General features: G+C 41.4%; 1 protein-coding gene across 1 annotated transcript in view; it reads right to left on the reverse strand.

Moving 5' to 3' along the window:
* Positions 1–21,788, reverse strand: part of neurl1b (neuralized E3 ubiquitin protein ligase 1B) — a 28,702-nt gene that overhangs the window by 5,943 nt on the left and 971 nt on the right. The window contains 2 exon segments of the mRNA XM_005467913.4: positions 763–1,096; positions 1,190–1,437. Coding sequence (XP_005467970.2) covers positions 763–1,096; positions 1,190–1,437 — 582 coding nt within the window.

Genomic DNA, 21,788 nt, shown 5'->3' on the forward strand with positions numbered 1-21,788 from the left:
TCTCAGAACAAATAAGCTCTGTTGGCCCTGAGCTTGTGTGTCATTCAATATTTTATTTGCCTCCCTATTTCATTTCCTTTCTTTGCCATCATGTGCTCTCTAAATGGCCGCAATCCGTGCAGAGAATCCACAGCACAGCTGAAATTGTCTGTTTTAGAGACTGATATAAACAAGTCTGCCGCTAGTAGTCCTCCTTTGACTTATGATGCATTCCTTTATTACTATTTCTAGTGATGCAGGAGCAGTTGAGCACACTGGCCCCTTACCAAAGCTCCTGGGATCTGCCGACTTGACCAAACAAGGCCAGAGCTCCTGTCAGACTGAAGATAAACACACCCAGTACATATGAGAGGGAAGCGCAGGGGAAAGGGTGATGGAAATGATGGCAGAGTCAAGGGAGAATGTAATAAAGTGCGGGAAACTGATAGTAAGAAAGTGTTAAAGGAGGAGAAGAAGAGTGGTTTGAAGTGCTCAGGCTGAACCAACTACTCACTACAAACTAACTACTCCTACAAACTCATCCTGTGGTGCTGCAGGGCTTTGTAGAACTCCCAAGAAGCTGCTTGAATTAGCTGTGAATATGTTAAAACCATAAAAATATGTCACTGCAGTTAAAGTGTTCTAGCTGACTGATGAAGCTGAGTAAAGTTATTTTCATCCTTTTCCAAAAAGTTCGCGGCTCGCCTCACTCAGCTGCAGTCGCAACAAAAAACATAAGCATTTGATTAGGGTGAGAATACAACAACATAAGAAGATGCTTACCAAGCAGTGTGACCTCCTGAGTGATGCCGTAGATATCTATGATGGCCCACAGTGGACAGCCAATGCTGAGCCCACAGTGAAAGAGGATAGGCTCGCCTTCGTTGATGCTATAGAAAACTCTTCCATGGCGATCAGCCCAGAAAGCCAAAATGTTGTCCTTCAGGGCCAGTCTCTCGGGCAGAGCCTTGGCCCAGTAACCGGGTCGAGTCACCAGGTCTGGGCAAGCATACTTGGGGATATCAGCAGCAGCTAATTCACTGGGATCCAAGCTAGTAAAACCAAAACGTAAAGCTCCACTCCATCCAGTGTGCACACCGGTCAAGCGAAGACGCACCTGAATAACACAGTGTAACAACCTTTTACTTTGATTCTTTAAATGAATACCTCCTTAAAAAGTCTCAAAACTAATTAAGGAAAGAAAACAAACCTTTTCATAGAGGTGCACAGGCCGATGGCTGAAAGTAATGCCGTTGCAGAAACTGTTCTTACGGGTGGCACGCCGAAGCTGCCCATCCAGCCTGATGTTCTTGCCTTTAGCGTGTGGGTGAAAGCGGGGTGACTCCATGTTGATACTGACTGGGGGAGCAGATGTTCTTCTCTCAACAGCTGCCGCATTGTTAGGCAGAGTGTAGTACTGCCGAGTAGCCACTGGGCGGGGTTGCAGAGTTGTATCTACTAGTAGAGAAAAGAGGTACAATAGAAAAGAAAGGCAATAAAGAGCCTGCTAATTATGGAGAATAAGATGGTATGTGAACAGCATGTCCGCTTTTGTATGACTCAGACAAGGTCAATACACCATATATGTATACATATATATATATATATATATATATATATATATATATATATATATATATATATATATATATGTCTCTCTCTCTCTCTCTCTCTATATATATATGTCTATATATACATATGTATGTACATATATATATATATATATATATATATATATATGTCTCTCTCTATATATATATATATATATGTCTCTCTCTCTATATATATATATATGTCTATATATACATATGTATGTACATACATATATATATATATATATAGAGAGAGAGAGAGAGAGAGAGATACATATATATATATATGTATATATATATATGTCTATATAGATAGATAGATAGATAGATAGATAGAAAGATAGATACATATATATATATATATGTACATATATATATATATACACATGTATGTATTAGGATAAAATAGCTTGTTTAAAAGTGGCCAGTGACAGCTGGTTTAGAGGGCAGAGGCAAGCCCAAAGTCTTGCATACTTTATTCCCCATAATAAGTTTTCTCAACAAGGAGTTTCTTTTAGCATGTAGCCCACATTTACTGTATAAAAAGGCAAACTGTCCCAAATCAGTCATCTCACCACATCCGTAAGGGGTATTTATATCTCAAAATGAAATACAGGAAATTTAGTCAAAACCATGTCCACGCACCACCGGGAAACATAAAAAGTAGTGGGCTTGGCTAAAACTAACACACACACACACACACACACACACACAACGACATATACATATATATATATATATATATATATATATATATATATATATATATATATATATATATATATGTATATATATATATACATACATAAAGGGAAAGAGAGAGAGAGAGAGAGAGAGAGAGAGAGAGATAATAATAAAAATAATTTTAAAAAATCAACAGAAAAATTTCCTCCTATTTATGAGGTACACACATCCGTGGCCTACAATCCCTGAATAGCCCCTTTGATTCTTCCACAGTTATCTTCAAAAGTGGGGGATGAATCACACAGTGCCTAGTCAGTATAGAAATACCCAAATAAAAAAAGCTTAATCTTTGATCTCATCTTCATAGGAGTCAATGCTCTACTGGGGAAAAGAATTTCTTTATGAGCAAAACAAATTAACAATGTTCAGAAATGAAACAGGACAAACCATAAAGTAGCTTAATAGAGAGCTGGGGGGCTTGGGTTAACTATTAAATGGCATTAAAGCTTTAGATTATTGTTTAAGGTATAGATTGGCTCAGATTCAATTTTCAAAGGGATGCTGGGTTTCTACACTCCACCGGGGCCGCAGAGTGATTACATTTGTTTAAAATTCACTGCGATCTGGTGTAAAGACAATAACTCAGTGAAATGTTCCACAGTACATTTCCTAAATTAGACATTATCACTGATTATATTCTAAACTATGAAGCAGCAGCAAGAACATCTGTAACATCTCAAATGATGTGCTGGTGCCCCTTTCCTTTCCACTCTAGGAATTTAGCTTTTGAAAGAGTAAAATATACTTTGGTCAAATGGAGTTGGCCAAACTATGTTGGGGCCTATAGGCCTTCAGCTCATCTGCCTCGCTGACAGAGTGACATACTGGGAGTCTGCAGTTAAAGGACCAAGCCTGATATAGACACTTGTTTGCCATTATTAGATGAAAGGCATAGCACAACAGGTCATGCAGCAAGGGACAGCTCACAGCAAGGTCTGTGTTAGCCCTAGCTGGTTTCTCTCATGAATACACATTACATTGGCGCCACAGAGCTAAATATTTGATCTTCTGAAAAATAAGTACCCAGTGATCTTTCAAAATGTCAGTATGCCATTTAGTAAACCTGCCACCATTCGACAGAGTCATCTTTGAAGCATCTTTTAACAAGCGAATCCTCTGCTTAGCATTCACTCTAGTTGTTCATTCCTACCATCTGAAACAATCCACACCAAAACTACTTTGCTAGTGTTAGAATGAGGTCATAGCTTTGATCCATTGGATCACTGCATGGTATTCTATGGCCTTCATAGCCGCCAGATTTCAACCCAACTGAGCAGCTGTAGGACCTTTTGGACCAGGATGTTAAACAACACAGTCCACTGTCCTAATCACAACACCATGTGGGGGAATATATTTAAAAAATGCTCATCAGTTCCTCTAGAAGACAGGCACAATGGGTCACTGCGAGGTATTCTATGGCCTTCATAGCCGCCAGAAATAAACCCAAGTGAACAGCCATAGGACCTTTTGGACCAGCGCATTAAATAATGCCGTCCACTTTCCTATTCTGACTGGTTCTGTCCACTGGTTATTCCTTCAATCTGTCACTCATTTCTAAGTCATCTGCAGCTTTCTGGAAAGAAGCTTAAATTAACACTGAAAATCAGAAATCTGTGCTATCTAATCTGGGCTGGAGCCATTTTACAGTGAACAAAGTCCAGGCAGCTGATCAGAAATTGTTTTGTTTTTTTTAGTTCAGCTAATGCGGTGGTGGAGGTTATTGCCGTCAGACAAATTCCTTGCATACAGCATATTCAGTATCTGCTACCGTACATGAATCAGTTGGCTTTAGAGAAGAGTTGGGGCATGGGAACGTTGTCTTGCTCTTGATGAATGGAAAAAAGCGCAAATAAATGCAATCATAAGACTTCACAAGACAAACTGCCGTGCCAAAGAGAGCTTTTTGATAGTAAATCTGATTATGTGTATTCGTCGAGTTATCTTTGGCCACGAGATGATCAGGCCCTTTAGTCACTCATATGTCTCAGATGTATGTGTTCATCACATTGTAAATGATTCAGTGAGCAAGACAATGTGGATTTTAAGGGAATTTCAGGGTCTTTTCTTTTTCTTCTATCTTTATCAGTTATGCATATGAATTTCCTGGTAATCACCTCTAAAGCCAACAAAATAACTCTGTGCGATGAGAAGATACACTCTGTGATATGGATTGCATAAATGCAGATATTTGATTAATACATTAATAGGATCCAGGCTGCTCCTGTTTTTCTATGACTAAACATTCTCAGGCCAAACCCCACTTCAGCTGCTCTGGCAGCAACCACATCGTTTAGCCAGTGAGTGGGTCTGTTGGGGGCGTGGGAGGGTGACAGACATTAAATCAAAGTGATATGTGGAACTGATTATCAAGTAATGTGCTCTAGGTGTCACCATAAAGTGGCTCAGAAAGAGGCATTCTGAGAGCTCATTACAGCAGCTTTATTCAAAAACTAGGGGCTGACAATCAACCCACATGCAAATCACTGGCAATCACTTGAGACTGTACTTTACATAAAACACCTCTGATATTCGGCGATACTGGAAACCATCACCAGCAAATATAGTTGCATATATCAAGAATGTGGCCTAGTTTCATATCTGTTCAGCTACTGTTTGTGGTGATTTTTCTTGTTTTCCTTCTTGATGTGTCCTTATAGTGCGTGCCTTTGGTGATTTTAGTCTCTAATCATACCTGAATCTAAGGCAAATCAACAGCCTGATATTTGCTGTTAGTGCCACACATAAAGAGAAAAAAAGGAAACGGGAAGTAAAAAGAAAAAAAGCTCAATCCTTGTTTATCATAGCAATGGCAACACTAAAAAATTAAAATAAATAAATAAAACACTTAAAATTTAAATCAATTTAATGTGCAAAGTGTTGTATTTTCAACTAACTTGCAAGCAGAAATATAACGGAGGGCAGGTCACCCACTTCCTCACTGTATGTTCAACGTTTATGAGCTAAATAACTGCCATATTATTTATGTAGCTGTTTATTAATGTCCAAGCATCAGATCCCCAGCATTAGCTTAAATCGTCACTTTTCTGACTATTTTCGATGCTAATGCTCTCAAAATTTTGAGGCCACATCCCTTTGTATAAACCTCGTAAATGATGCCTTCAAAGTGATTTTGAGGAGAAACGCGGCTGCTGCTGCTGCTGCTGCTGGAGCGCTCGCTTGGACTCGCTCCCTGGGAATCACGCTCTGCGCCCCCGTGATGGGAAGCGCGTCTGTACGCAGAGCGAACACAAGTAGGACAAGCCATGTGTATCCCTGGGTATCAAACCGTTCCGCACAGACACCCTATCTTGTGTAAACATTACCAGCCTCGTTAATGATAAATCAGTAATGAGCCTCACCTATCAAAGGTTTAGGTGTTGAATTTCCCATTATATCCAGAAATTTCTCGCGCCGGCTGACAACTTAATCCCGATTGCAGTGCTTCTCTGTCCATCCATGTATCCTCGGGTCTGCTGAGTATTTGCCTGGACCTGCTTCAGTCTTGAGTATCAGTGCCTTCCAATCGCGCTGTACCTCCCCGCTGGACCACCGACACGCTCTTCTTAATGTCAACAGCAAGCGCTGCGACAGGCAGACACCTCCAACTGGCGCACAGCAGCCCCCTCCTTTCTTTAGTACGGGCTCCCCTCTGCACGACTTTAAAGACACAGCGAGCATAGATTCCCCCCCCTTCAAAAACATCTCAGAGCCTCTTAATAATTAATCGTGATTTAATCACCGCTATAATGAAGCCCGGTGGGCGTGTAGCCTGTAAGACAAACAGTATGTTTGATAGAGATGCAAAAGGAGTGTGTTGAGATATTTGCATATAATGGCTGTATGCTGGAAAGTTTGGCAACAATAAAATGACTCCATCATGGCTGTTTAACGGATGTGGTGGTAGTAGTGGCAGGGGGTGGGGGTGAATTAATCTACATAAAGTTAACAGATAGACTGATAGATAGCAAAACTGTAAATCACAGATCCCTAAAGCAATATACACACTGATGGCAAGGGGAGCGACCCAGATTTTATCACTCACTCAAAGAGTGCACGGCAGATAAGGATTCCACACTTTTGATAAAAGTCCAAGCACTGTATGAGGAAATCCCCTTTTTCCCCACCCTATCCTCTGTCCTCCCACAGCCTTGACTGCTGTGCTTCTCTCAAGCTGTTTCCTGTCTTCTGGACCGCACTGCTCTCTGAGGAGCCATGGCCTGCAGGGCTTGTAGGAATCAGACCATCAGTGAAGGGGGAGCTGGGAAAGCATGAGCATTACAGAAGCCCGAGGTGCAGCAGCAGCAGCAGTGTGACAAATATCATGAGCAGAATCTGTTCTTGAAGAAATGGAAATGCATGAATATTTATGCTCGCAAATGATACTTCCTAGACGTCAGCATCATGGCTGTGACTAATTGGAAAGCATACGGCAGAATTAGGTGGTTCATGTGTGCGGGTTGACTGTGCTGACATGATCCAATTTGCAAAGGGATGGGGGGGAGAAGTGCTGCTGGGTTCTGGTGGATGACAACATGGTCATATTTGATCTAACTCAGTCTGAGGGCAAGCAAGCCTTGTGTGAGATGGTGTTTGGGTGAAGGCAGACTGTAACTAAATATAACTCAAAGACAAAAGCGTTTGTTTCTTGCTCCTCAATGCTGTTTGTTTTAGCAGGATATGGTGGCTCCTTATAAGCGCCTTGGGTGAATGGTGTAGGGGGTGAAGCGAAGCAGAAGTGAAATTCCCCCTGCCCTCACCCTTGCCTCCAAAAGAAAGAGTTGCTACAGCAAAGGGATTAACAAAGGAAGTGAATATGAGGCTGCAATGAGCTCTGCAATCAAGCTTTAACTGTAAACACAACAGAGCTGCAGTAACAAGTGCTGCTGCTTCCCCCTGATGCTTGATGTACTGTGTGAGTGCAGACTACGGGGTGTTAATGAAAGTATCATGATTACTAGGCTCACTTTACTCCAAAGGAAAAGAACTGTACTTTTTAGGATCGCTTTTTGCACAATCATTGCAGAAACAGTGGGGCATCTGCACAAATATTCAGCGCCACTGTGCGATACTTGGGGAAATACACTTTCTAGAAACTGCCTTCCTAAAAACAAATGACATCATCAATCTTTCCACACAGGGCCCTAATACAGATGGATGATAAATTATAGGGAAAAAACAACATAAAGTGTCTTAGTAGGTGCTGAGCCACCACATCCTGCCAGGATAACTTCAATGAGCCTTGGCACCGACTCTCAACTGGTGGGATTAAACACCGCTCTTGCAAAAGATATTTCCTCATTTGGTGTTTGGATGATCGCGGCGGAGAACGTCATCTGACACGTCAGTCTAAAATCTCCCACAGGTGTCCAATTTGGGTTGACATCTGGTAATTTTGAAGGCCATAAGAAATAATTTACATAACTTTCATGCTCATTAAGTCATGCAGTGACTTCTCATGTCCTTTTAATGGGAGCATTGTCATCCTCGAAGAGACCACTGACACTGGATAATTAGCCACTGAGTAACTGAGAAATGGACCCAAAACATGTCAGCAAAATGCTTCCCAGAGTATAACAGAGCCATCAGGTCACTGTTTTAATTTGTCACATGCCCCTTCTCAATGTCATATACACCAATGGGGCATATTATTATGACCACTGACGGCTGAAGTGAATAACGCTGATCATCTCTTCACCATGCCACCTGTTACTGGGTGGGATATATTAGGGAGCAAGTGAATAGTTTTTGTTAGAAGTGGGAAAAATGGGAAAATATAAAGATGTGAATGAGTTAGCCGCAGACCAGTCAGGGTGCCCATGCTGATCTCTGTCCAATTATGATGCATGTGATCATCATAATTGGATCATGGAGCAATCGAAGGTGGCGTGATCTGTTCTTTTACATCATGTGGATGGATGGGTGTTTATACTTACCTGTGGAACACTTGGCACCAGGATGCATTATGGGAAGAAGACAAGCCAGCAGAGGCAGTGTGATGCTTTGGGTAATGCTCTGCTGGGAAACCTTGAGTCCTGCCATCCATGTGGATGTTACTTACATACTATGTACCTAATCATTGTTGCAGACCATGTACACTCTTTCATGGATGGCTGTGGCCTCTTTCAGCAGAAATGGTTCGGCAAAGGTTTGAAGAGCACAAGAACGAGTTTGAGGTCCTGAATTGGCCTCCAAATTCCCCAGATCTCAATCCAATCGCTCATCTCTCTGGGATGTGCAGCACAAACAAGTCCAATCAACGGAGGCCCCACCTCGCAACTTGCAGGACTTAAAGGATCTGTTGCTAACATGCTGCTGACAGATACCCCAGCACACCTTCAGGAGTCTAGTGGAGTCCATGTCTCAATGGATCAGGGCTGTTTTGAATCAAAAGGTAGACCAGGACCATATCAGGCAGGGGGTGTCATAATTTTACGCCTGAGGGGTGTATTTGTAAGTAGCGACATACATATGACTCCTTGACTTTGCATACAAGTAAGCACACTGTGTATTCCCATAGTGTAGTTTTTACTGTGCCGGTTAGACTCTAACTAAACTATGACCTTCTCCTAATTCTAAAAAAAAAGAAGAAAAAAAAAAAAAAGATTTGGCTTCTAAAATCAATGAAGCAACATATTTTTTTTAAAGAGTGAAAAAAATAATCTAAACCAAATCAATGTAGTGAAAAAACTGTGGTCCCAAAAGGGGCATAAATTACACTCTCCTTGGTAACAGTGTTATAATTTGACAAAACAGCAGTATTACACTTGGAAATGGTTTGGTTTAACTATAAGTGACAAAGTCCTCTAAGAGGTGTAATAATTATAACATGGGGCAAAGAAGAAACTGAGGTGGCATTAACCGAACATCAGATATTAACACGTAAGACTGTTGTTCATTTCCCTATTAACTCAAAGACCACTGTCCAACTTTAATCACGCACACCTGGCATAAGCCACAATTTGGCCCATCAAACAGAAGTGCTTTAACCGGGGGGAGGTGACGGGTGCTGTTTCACATCAAATTTATTTTAAGCTTTGACTTTCAATTTACACTTTCCTGTGGCAGTAAGGAGCCATGCACACTGGCAAGCTTTTGAGATTTTGGTGTGATTAGTGAGTGTGATGTGCGAACGTGGTTTAATCCAGAGCGGAAAACACCAGCAAAGCCAGCTGAAGCACATACAGTGCAGAGAAAAAGCTGCATCTTTGAGCAACATTGTGCTCTAAAATACATAATAATGCATACTGTCCCCCTTTGGGATATTAAGCATATGTAATGCAGTGATTTCAATGGCTCCTACAGCGAATCAAGTTGTTTCCAGAGGAGGAGGGCAGACATGCCTCGTTTGCTCAAGGAAACTTGGCCCGCGGCAGTGCGACTGCTGCCATGCAGAGCAGCGCAGTGACTGGTCCTTGGACAGCAAAGTGTTACATTTGCAGTATTTTAAATCTCTTTAAAGATTCAAAGGCATGTGTAGAAATGCTGAGCAGATGGCTGTTTGGGAAGGTTTGTGTGTGGTGGTCTCAGTATCGGGGGGAGGGCTGCTGTCCAAACCCCAGCCACTGATCTAATGGATGAAGTGAGTCATACCCACCTTCAATGTGAACACAACCATCTCCATCAAACACACATGGGCCAGCACAATGAGCCGCATTCATACAACAATGTTTTTCTGGTCACCTTTTTTGTTTTTGTGCACTGTTTTCTACTACGGTGCATTCACATCTGTTTCCAATGTGTCCTCCTGTCTTTTCATTAGGTCGACTCTTAACGGGCCACTGGAGTCAAGCACCTGCTTTTCAAAAAACGCAGTAAGAGTTCAACTATTGCCAAGGCCATTGTGTCAGCAAAAAGCCTCTCACGTAGATGATGAAACATTCAACGTTAAAAAAAAAAAGAAAAGAAAAAGTTTTTTGTTTTGTTTTTTAAATCAAAGCAACAGTGCAGCATTTGCCTTTAATTGGAGCCATTTTAGGAGGAGTTCTTGCCATGTGCTTGGTGCCCTCACAGACTGTTTTAATTTGCAAAATCCTCAGATCATAAGACTGAATGCTGTGGTAGTCTCAAGAAGACAAAATGCTTGGTTTCACTTCTGCAATTTCACATTTCAGTAAATTAAAAACACCACTGGTAGTGAATCACTGACAAGTGGTGTAAATTGAGAAGACGATGCAGTGTAATGCAGTCGTTTGACAATCTGCGCTTTTTTAAATTTATGTTATCTATACATAATTTAAAAAACTAAAACCTAATTATACATATATATGAAGAAAGGGGTTGAAAGATGACAGTTAAAGGAATGCAAATCTTGATAGGTGGGCTACACTTGGCTAAAATCCACAGCTGGAAGCGAACAGTGGATGACACAGTAATGTTAATAATGGTAAAGGACACAGTAACTGTGGTATGGGGGATTTCCTGATTCATTTTCCATTGAGGGAGTCTAAATCATGACATTATGTAACATGTCAGGCCCTAGCTTTAAATGACCTCTGCTACTCTGACAATGGAAGCAGAAGCAAGGCGGCACTGAGAGAAAAACAACATCTGATGTTATTCAGCATTTTAGATGCACAAAAATTTGCTACGTCTTACTAAATTTGAATTTCTGGTAGTGAAACATGAAGCAGTGTCATGGCTGCACTAACATGTTGTTTCAGGCCTCACTGTCAGTGGGAGGCTTGCTAAAAATGTCCTTTCAATGCATTTAACCAGATGCACAGACAGTCTTCTTCCTCCATCTGTTCTATTGTCTCGATGTTCTCTGGGATGAGGAGCGGATGCACCACCGAAGGAGATGCAGGAAATACTCTTGGCCGAGAGCTTCTTCTAGCCTCTCGCACACTGTCTTCAGATTCAGGTGTGGCTCAAGACGGTGGTCGAATTAAGGTATTGCCTAATGCGAAATTCATACCGTTACAAAAAATTTCCATTACGGTATAAGTTGGAGAAGTCTTCAAAAGCACACACACTGTGTTGCGCAGACATATAATCTTAATTTGTTCCTTCTGCATTCATCTTTTAATGTACTAGACTGTAGCGTGTTTGATGTAGTGGAAAACTACAGTTGTCAGAGGGCTCATCGCAGCTCAGACTGGTCTCCAGTCTAAAGAGGAACAGGAAGGCTTATTGATGCCTGGGTCAAGGTCTTTGTCATCTTTAACATGACTCCACACAAACAGCCACAGGCTCGCTCCACACAGTCTGTCAGGCATGCTCCAGAAAGAGATGTTTTTGTCGAGCACTAAAATTTACGAGGTAAAGCCATATATTTTTAATCATTGTTGAAGAAGTGAAAAATAAAACGGGATCTCGTAAAGATTAAAAGTAAATAATGCCCCATAAACAGAGGTCTGTGTAAATATGTGCGTTTATAACCAACCCGGTCTCACGGCAGCGTAAATATATTTTTAAGGGATCATATTTTGAAAGGCCGGGTAGATGTTGTCAACCCGCAGCCTTCCACTGCTGCACCGCAGTTGTGTAAAGTCCCGTGCCATATTCACATTAATCCTGTGAGGGCTACAAAAGTGAGGCAGTGAATTCTTGTGGTCTGTATTAAACAACAAACCTATATTTAAGAAAATTCCAATTAAGCCTCTTAACATCATTAGAGTTTATGACACCGTTCAAAAGCAAACTACTTCCCAAGCAACTTAAGGCTTGTCAGAATTTGCCTTCAGGCTCCCAAATTCGAACCTCTAAATTGATTCACTCTCAAATATTCAGCTGAAAAGAATTCACAATCTCATTAGAGAAACTCAAGTGGTTTGAGGGGAACTAAACTGCTGAGCAGCCAAATTTAGGGACTTTTCAGCTACAACCATTTTGCCATTTTAATCTATTTCTTTATGTAGTTTCCCTTTCATGTGTTGATCATGTAATATAACGTCTCGCTAAAGCCAGAGCAGCATTTTATTAAAGTTAATGTTCCTGAAAAGTGGAGCGTTCAGTTTGTGAAACACTGAAGTGTGCTGGTAAGCTTTAAATGACATGACAGAATAACGTGGACTTTATAGGAGACGTACAGGCTCGTGTGTTACAGTTAGAGCTGGATATTTCCTTTCATTTGTTTGCACACTGCTCCCCCAGTAACCTTGACCACAAAGGGCTCGATGACCGAGGGCAGACCCTGAGGTTATGACACAAAATACTTTTGCTATTATTACCATGTCGGTTACAGTGTACATGAGATCTAAGCCCAGGTTCAGCAACAAACCTGGCTAAGCTCTCAGTTTGAGAAAAAGAGTTTCTATGAAGTCAAAAACAAAACAAAAGACACAGGAACAACAGCCAGCAGCCGTCAAACCCAATCCTGAAAATGGTGGGATGTTGGGTAAGATGCAAATAAAAACAGAATGCAATGATCTGCAAACCTCATAAACTCGCAATTTATTCATAACAGAAAATAGAAAAGATATCAAATGTTAAAATTGATAAAAAGGCGAAGGGGCTAAGGTTGTGGACATGAGGGCGACCAGAGCACCAGTGACCCCTATATCCATCCATGGAGTCTCTACAAGAAGGGCCAAAGCTGTCTCTACTTTCTGAGACGACTGAGGTCCTTTGACATCTGCTCAGGATTTCTTGTGGTGTCCAGTGCCATCCTATGTGCTGGGGCAGCAGACTGACAGTAGCGCATATCAGCAGACTCAATAAACTGATCTGCAAGGCCAGTAACGTTGTGGCTGTGAAGTCTGACTCTCTGGTAGAGGTTACTGTTGATACTGGAACATCTCACGCTAGACAGCCACAGGAAGACATTCACCAGAAGCTGTGTCCAACCTGTGGGTGGACTCTTTTCACTTACATTATCTTGTTTATATTGTTGTACATTGTATTGTTTAACTTTGGAATATCTAATCTAAAACTATGCTTTGAGTGCCTTAGTTTGACTTATGAGTCTACATTTTCTATTTTTCTGTTTAAATTTTTATGCTTGCAACAAAACAATTTACCCCCTGTGGGATTAATAAACTGCTATGAGTCTGATTTCATTTTAAGAATAATAACAAAAATTTCATCTCTGGTAGAATCTGATGCCAGCAACACGTCTCAGAAAACTTGGGACAAGGCAACGAAAGGCTGTAAAAGTAAGTGGTACTAAAAACAAACAGCTGGAGAACATTTTTACAACTAATTAGGTTAATTGCCAACAGGTCAGTGACACAATTAGGTATAAAAAAGAGTGTTAGTGAGGCAGATGTGCAGATGTTCACCAATTTGCAAAGAACAAAATGTCCAACAGTTTCAGAATAATGTCCAAGGACATAAAATTGGGAAGAATATCTCATCGTGTATTGTCAAATATCTTCAAAAGATTCAGAAAATCTGGAGAAATCTCTGTGCGGAATGGACCAGGCTGAAAATCGGTACTGGGTGCCCGTGATCTTCGGGACCTCAGATGGCACTGCACTGAAAAGAGGGATGAAATCACTCCATTGTGGAAATCACTGCCTGGGTTTGGGAACACTTCCACAAGTCACTGCCTGTGAACCCAGTTTTCCAGGTAACGCAAAGAAATACATATGTCATAAGGTGGAATGGACAAAGTTTAATTTGGTATTTTTATTTGCTTGCCTGTAGTGATGTTTTTTAGCGTGTAGTGTTTTATTTTGTTGGGTTTTTGCATGCTTTTGTTTTGTTATGTGATTTGTTCCGGGGAGATGCCCATTCCACCGCCCCTCCTGATCATTAACCTGGCACACCTGGGACCAATTTGGGTTCGCCACAGCTATTTAATAAGAGAGAGAGAGAGCGTGAGAGCAGGGAGGAGAGACATGGCGTGGTAACTGGTGTGGACGACGGCCACGCAGAGCGGCATAGAGGCCCGGCTATAGGCAGCTGGCCGAGGCGTCCAGCAATGGAGAATGGGACCGGAGATCGCGGACGACCGTGCACTGGAGAGAGTGATCGGGGCTGAGCAGAGAGGTCTGTGTTGGTGCTGGGGGGAGGTAACTACTCGCCGAGAGCGGCCCATGGCAGGGGATTGAGAGGCAGCGGGATGGCGCCTTATGTCCCCAAGACGACGAGACCATGGCTACGCATGTGAAGCACAGCATAGTGGTGGGCGGAGTTAGGAGCTCTGCCCATCCGGGGTAAGTCCCGATCAATCCCGTCTAAGACGTATCTCCAGTAAAATCCAAGAATGGTGACTGCCGCTGGCCCTCTCTCCTTCTTAGTTGGCACCGGAATGAAGAAGCAGACAGGACGGCGACGATCCCGTTGGTTTCTGCGCCGTTTGGACTTTTATGGGACTTGACCTTCATGGCTGAGGCCATTGCATTTTGGCTGCATAGTTTTAATTGCTTTTAATGTTTTTAACTTCATGTTTCTGCCTGGCCAGAGTATTTTAGCGCTTTCTCTGAAAATAAATTATAGTTTTAACAAATTGATTTTATATTTACTACTTCCCTTGGCTGCTCCACTGCTCTTCCCGTCAGAAGGGTTTCCCTTCTGTTTTAAACTTACCACCTGTGTATCCACCTATTACACATATGGCTTCTTTCATGCAAAGAAAGAAGCCATACGTAAACTAATTTAAAATGGACTGAGGCAAAGTGAAAAACCGATCTGTAGTCAGAAGACTCGAATTTGAAATTGTTGTTATCAGTGCTCAGTTCAGACGCCTGTATCTCTGGGAAGGGAAATCAGTGCCTATGGAATTGGCAGCTAGCACATCTGGAAAGGCACCATCAATGCTGAAAGGTACAAGTCACAGAGCAACTTCCATGCTTCCATCTTTTTCAGGGAAGACCTTACATATTTCAGCAAGACAATGCCAAACCTCACACTGCCCCTATTACAACAGCATGACTTTGTAGTAGAAGAGTCCGGGTACTGAAGTGGCCTGCCAGCAGTCCAGACCTTTCACCAGCTGAAAACATTTGACCCATCATGAAATAAAAAATACGACCAACAAGACCCAGGACCAGCGAGCAGCTAGAATCCTATATTAGACAAGAATGGGACAACATTCCTCTCACAAAAGTCGAGCAGCTGGTCTCCTCACTTCCCAGATGAGAGACTATTATTAAAAGAAGAGATGCTATACAGTTGTAAACATGGCCCTCTCCCAACTTGTTTGAGACATGTTGCTGCCATCAATACAAAATGACCTTGTTGTGTTCTTGAAATAGTAACTGTTCTACGTTTAAACATTTGATAAGTGCTTTATTGTGAATTTTAAAAATGGGCTTATGTCTTTTTTCCCTTGGAAATCATTGCATTCTTTTTTATTTACATTTGGCACGGCAACCCAGCTTACTGGAATCGCGTTTCTTTGACCATTAAGGTCCGCCTGATTTGTCTCACAGTCCAAAAGCAGAGGGGCATATGGAGGAGCAGACAGCTACAGGTACTGCATTACATAATTGCATATTTCCATTCAGCACTCGTCTCTTTCCATTGCTCTGCAGTTTGTAGCCAGAGACAGTAAGACAGACATAAGCTGCATGTAGGGTAACCTCCCTGTAACTCCAGCTTTCCTGTTTTTCTACTAGTTGCCCCTTCTCTGGCCCTCTCTTGGGGGTTAGGAGTGACACACAGACTGTTCTGCTGAAAATTTCCCATACAAGGCAGAAAAAATAGTGTTCTGCACATGTCAAAAGTCTTAGAAGCTACTTTGTTGCTCCGGTCAATGCCTAATTTATCGGCGCCTGAGCTTTAAATGTTATCAAAATAGTAAAACTCCCTCTGGGTTCACCTTATGGCTGATGATAGATGCCTATTATTTTTTGTGATTTCACCACAGTTTGTGTACTCTAACCACCTCCAAAAAAAATTATCCCCGATCAAAAACATCTGAGCAAACTAAAACAGAGGCTCTAACACAAAGCAGTTTTTGTTCTCCACTGGACTGTGCACCATGAAGGACATATAAATGAAACTCCAGGGGGCACATAAGTCAGGCCTCTCCTTCCCTAGATCTGGGTGCATGAGTCACTCATGTCAACTGTCATAAAAGAAATTCAAGCCACCAGCAGCACTGGAGGTTCAGTAATAACGTGCTGTTCTTTTTGGTATCTAGGGCAGTTTGGAGGCCTGCAGCTCCGATCACTGACCCTTAAATGAAGAGGGTCAAGTTTGCCTTATAACACATATCATGCCAACTAGCACATATTTACTTGAACAGTAAAGTTTAATTAGCAAATTTGTTATCACGAATAGGTTTAGTGGATGGCGGCATCAAGCAGAGACCTCTGGTGTGGAAAAATGGAAACCAGTGCCAAAAACTGCAGTTCCTGAAATTGCCACTTGAGGCTTACTCCAAAACTGAGTCAATCTCCGTAAAGGATAAATAAACGTGCTTACAGTAGGTACAAAACTGAAGCTTTTTTAAAAGGAGTCATCTGATAAGCAACAGAGAGTCACATTTTATTTTCATTTTGTATGTTACTTACAAGTAACATACATTAGCATTAGCATGTGAGGCTAATGCCATCAGGCTAATGCTATTGCTAGCATTAAAGAGCAAATAACTTAGAAGTCCACATTCCTGTCCAAATATGGTCACATTTGGCTCTATAACAACAAACTATTCACAGCCTTCAAATGATTCATGATAAAGTCTTCAAACTAGGACATTGCAACCATTTGGTCACATTGCAGTTGCTGTGTCAAACGTCTATATACAGTCCATGACAAGTCTTTGTTTCAAGTTCAATGGAGAATCACATGATTCTGCTTTCAATAAAATAATTTTAGCACATTTTCATATATTTTACCTGTAATCTTAGCTGCCCATTTTGCTTCCTTTCCTGTTGCTATGTCCTTGTCTTTTGCCTGATTGCCTCGTTGCATGTTTTTTTTTTCACTACTTCAAAACAAAGCAGCAACATGTAGTCAAAGAAATATCTTGAGCTGAGGCATGCCTCGCTGCTGACTCGGGTGGGCGTAGCTAATTACAGAGCAGGTCCTGTATTGTCCAGGTCTCCAGGGAAACAGCTGCCATCCATCCCTAGTTCCCATGGTGCAGCTTGAAGCTGAGGTGTGCATACTGACTCCTCTGCTAGCGACCACGGTGTTCGGGATGGATGCCCTTCACTGAGCACATTTAGACTGATTTCTTTCCTGCTGCTAGAGGTATCACTTCAAGATCAATGAGTGAGATGCACAGCATAACAGATCAGGGATGGGGGAGTCCGTCAAAAATGATCAAATCAGTCAGCAAATGACACAAAAATCATGGCCCCTCTCCTGTTCTGTGATTCAGGTGTTTATACAGAGGTTTCTCTTACAACTGTATATTTGATACTCTACAAACAGAGAGAATTTTTCAGGAAATACGAAGACAGAAAATTACACTGGCTAGCCAGGTATCTGCATCTTATCACTGTCTCTCCAGACAAAGCAGAAGAAAAATAAACGTGTATGTGGTGAAACATTGCTCCTCGACAGATTTGCAAAACTGTGACTGTAGTTCAAACATGACGCTAAGACAGATGGGCAGCCAAAGTTTTCCTGCGATTCAGATCATCTTGTTTTGGCTGACCCAATCAGACTTCAATGCCAAAATAAACACCTTTCTCACATAGAAGTGCAAGAATGATTATTTTTTTTGTGAGAATTGCTTTTTTTTTGTTTCTAATCGCAAAATAAGACAGATGAATGATGAACTTTCTAAACTTCAGAGTGAAAGCAAAGGACCGCTTTGATTTATTCAAAGTAAACTCATGGTTTTGAACAAAAATATTTGGAGAAACTGATGAAATCTTGATATATACAATTTAGCTACTCATATCTTGTGTTTTTGTAGATTTCATGAGTAACGTGTGGATTCTTTTTTTCTCTGTACAAAATATTTTCGATTTTCTTTTCTCTAAATCATATAAAGGTGGCCAGCATCTGACATTCAAATGTGGCTGTCATCAACTGTCATCAAAATCTAGCAAAGCTGGAATGTGCTGAACTGGACACTAGCCGCTATCTTCACGCCCAACTCCAAAGACAAACTGCATGTCAGACATCAAAGACGACTGCCGTGAAAAGGCACGCACCAGCGGGAACTCTGTAAGAGGATATCATGTCCAGGACCTTGTGAGATGTTACAATGTACAGTATGCAGTTAAAATGTTCAGGTAAACAACAGTTCCCAGTAACAGGTAAAGACTGCAGCTCTGGAATTTGTTCTCGTTTTATCCAGGAGAGGAAAGACGAAGCTGTGGGTGCCAGAAAACCCCAATGCGTAAACTCTTATTTAAAGCAGGAAAACCGAGTCAATTTCACAGACGCTCTGTTCACCTATAACACTTCTACACTGCTGAGTGCTTCCGCCCATCTGTGCCCCTTTTCCTGTTCCCCCTCTGCAGCCAATGGGTCAATCACCAGCCACACCCTTTATCGTAACCCCCTTCCCCTTCTAGAAGGGGGTTATGAAGGGGCTTTTTTGGACTTGTTATTTTTCTTATCTCTCCTTAAAGCAACCCTTCTTTCCTTTCCCACTCCCTGGCCCTCTTTTTCTCTCCCTCGCTCTCTCGTCATGACATCGTTCATGTGACACGTGTGGGAAACTTCTGCAGGGCCCCTGCTTCAGACAGGACACTGATATACTGAGAGTGCTGGATGACAGGGCTATTTTTGGAGCTTGTAAATATGAGAACTTCCTTTCCTAAAGTATATCTAATATCCCAGGGGATTAGCAACAACAAGAGGCAATACAGAGACATAATTACTGTGTGTCTGTTATCAATTAGAGCGCAGCTTCTTCTGCTTTTCTCTATGTTTTATTGATAAGACAGAGCTCCAGAGTACCAGCCCTTTTCCAGGCTAGCTTGCAAGTTGCACAACAAAATCCTTTTGTCTGTATGATAGCATTTTCAGGCACTTCCACGTATTATGCAGTGTTACACTTAGGTCATAGAGAGACATAAAGTCCATCATCACAGGGTGAAAGTGAGGCTGAAGTCCTGTTGATGTTTTTGTGACTGCCAAGACTCATCCATGAGGCATTACACCACAATGCACCAACAACAAATCCATACTTCAGGGTGAAAGGCAGCATTATAGCGTGTTGGTGGGCAGACAGCTGTGGACATCGAGGACAAGCAATCCTTATTGTACTTTTTTTTAAGTCTGCTTGGACTCCGCCTCGACGAGGTATGCATCCATGTTGGTGCATTGTTGTGTAGCGCTTTGCAAAAAAAGCAGATCTATGATGTTTTTCTCCTTTCTGCAGCTCTCACAATCCAAGTTTAGACTCAATCATTTTTTACGTTTTGTCAACAGCTTGACCCGTGAGCGTGCAAACATAAACGCAAACCCCTTCTACAGTGTAGGCTCTTTAACACAGTACTTGAAATTAGGCTTTCACCCCAAGATTTATGGAGCCATCCCAGCACACGGTTCAGAAGGCAGCCAAACCTTCTCCCCTGTTTGGAAGTGAAGAGACAAGACAAGGAGCAAAATAGAGTGGAAAGATAATTGAATGTGACCTTTGGAGGAGGAAGCTGAGGTTGCGATAAGGGAGATCTGGGGTTTGTTGCCAGTGTTTTAACAGAAAACAGACCACACAGCATGAGAGCCGGGAACTGCTCTGAACAGCCGCAAACGGATTAGCTCTAACCAACTGACTGGACCTATTTCTAAAATTGAAATCAGTATTAAAAATGTATGGCGACTGCTTACAGCGTGACTCCCCATCGATGAATATGATTAATAGGTGATATATATATATGCACCGAATATTACTGCCAAAATGATAATGCCTTTCATATTCTTTCTTCTTTCGCCTCTCTCTGTCACAGGCGCACGCACAGCCGAGCGGTCATAAATAATTTCGGCGCTGCTTAATGTTTAACTGAATCCCCCTTTGCCACCCAAGAGCTTTGTTATGAATGAGGGAAATGAACAAGTTCACACACAGGACATTCTTATTTTGATATGCATATAAAATACAGGCAATCTGTAAAACATACAGCATGCAACCTAAACATGCATGAGATCTGAAGACAACAAATCAAATTCTGCTTTTTTTTCTACAACCACTTCTCCCCTCCGCCTCATTGTAATTTGAAACACCAGCCTGGCTGATGCTATCAGGTCTTCTGCTGGTTTAAATGCTTTAAAAGTACCATTAGTCCTATAAAGAGAAACCCTCTTGTTCTGTGAAGCTTTTAAATATAGGAAAAACCCAATAAGCGGTCACTAGACAGTGACATTTATTGCCAAAGCAAAAAGACATAAGGATCTACTTGCACAACATTACAGAATAAGCATGCAGCTGCTTCATAGAATGGACAATGGATGCTTAAATAGAAACAAGTGTTTCTGTCCAGTGCTGCGACTTAATCCAGGGAAAGACACTGATGAAAGATGTAGTTCAGCTTGTCCACAAAAGTCCAATGAAGTCATACTTCGACTTGCCAGTTCAATCCTGAAGTGCTGATCCCTCTAATAGGGTCCCTCCATAGAGCGATATCAATATGATACAATGGCACCATCTAGCGGCGGACATGCGCATTTCTAAAACCCATTCTCTGCGATCATAGCAAGTACAGAATATTTATATGTACGTGATTAAAGTGAAAAAAGACGCCAATGTCTTTTGAAAATAAAATAAAATAAATAAATAAAACAAACTGTGTAGATGTATAGAGGCATAAATAAATACAGGAAAAAGGAAGAAACAATAGTGGGACCAAGATTTGAAAACACAGTCAGTTTGTATATTTTCCTTGCTTCGAGATTACATTAGTTCTCGACCAGCCACTTCCTTGTCTGTTCTCACAAGGTTTTTTGTGTGTTTCTCATCAGCCCCTCGGGGGTGTTGGGGAAGCTATGAAGTGGCCTCTTTTAACCTCTCTCAGCCCACATGGGCCTCAATATAGCAACAATATGAGCAACAGGCATTTCCTGTCTGTCTGAAAAAGCAAATACAGAAGTTTGGTTTGATTAGGGTGTGGGGAAAACGGCTGAGACACTGGAGAAGGGTCTGATATTTCAGCTACAAAATGTGTTGTTTTTTTTGTTTTATGTGAAAGTACAAAGTTTAACGTTAAGGGTTTATGAAGAAGAGCCAGAAAACATTACTGGAATTCATATTATTGTGAGACAATTGCGTGTGGTGCTTTGAATAACCCTGCATTCATTATGGCTCCATTGTACAGTGGTTTACACATTCACCTAACACATGAAGCATTCCTAGTACGATCCCAGTAGGCACTACTTATATCTAAAGTACTGCTATTATATCTTACAATTAAACACCATTAGATGAGCACATGGATAGGGCCAGTAGGGATGTAACTGAGTACATTTATTCAGGTTTAATATACTTCTACTTTATTTAAGTTGTTCCATGTTATTCTGCTTTCTCCTTTTACTCCATTATATTTTAGATGCAGTTTTTACACTTTGTGCTCAATATTATTTAGTTTAATGCTTTAGTTGCTATTATTTTGTAGATTAATTGTACTATTATAGCTAAAGCTACAACAATAATAGCAATAATAATGATCCAGTTATATCATGAAT

The sequence above is a fragment of the Oreochromis niloticus genome, linkage group LG2 (genome assembly GCF_001858045.2).
Source record: "Oreochromis niloticus isolate F11D_XX linkage group LG2, O_niloticus_UMD_NMBU, whole genome shotgun sequence".
In the NCBI taxonomy this organism is placed as follows: domain Eukaryota; kingdom Metazoa; phylum Chordata; class Actinopteri; order Cichliformes; family Cichlidae; genus Oreochromis; species Oreochromis niloticus.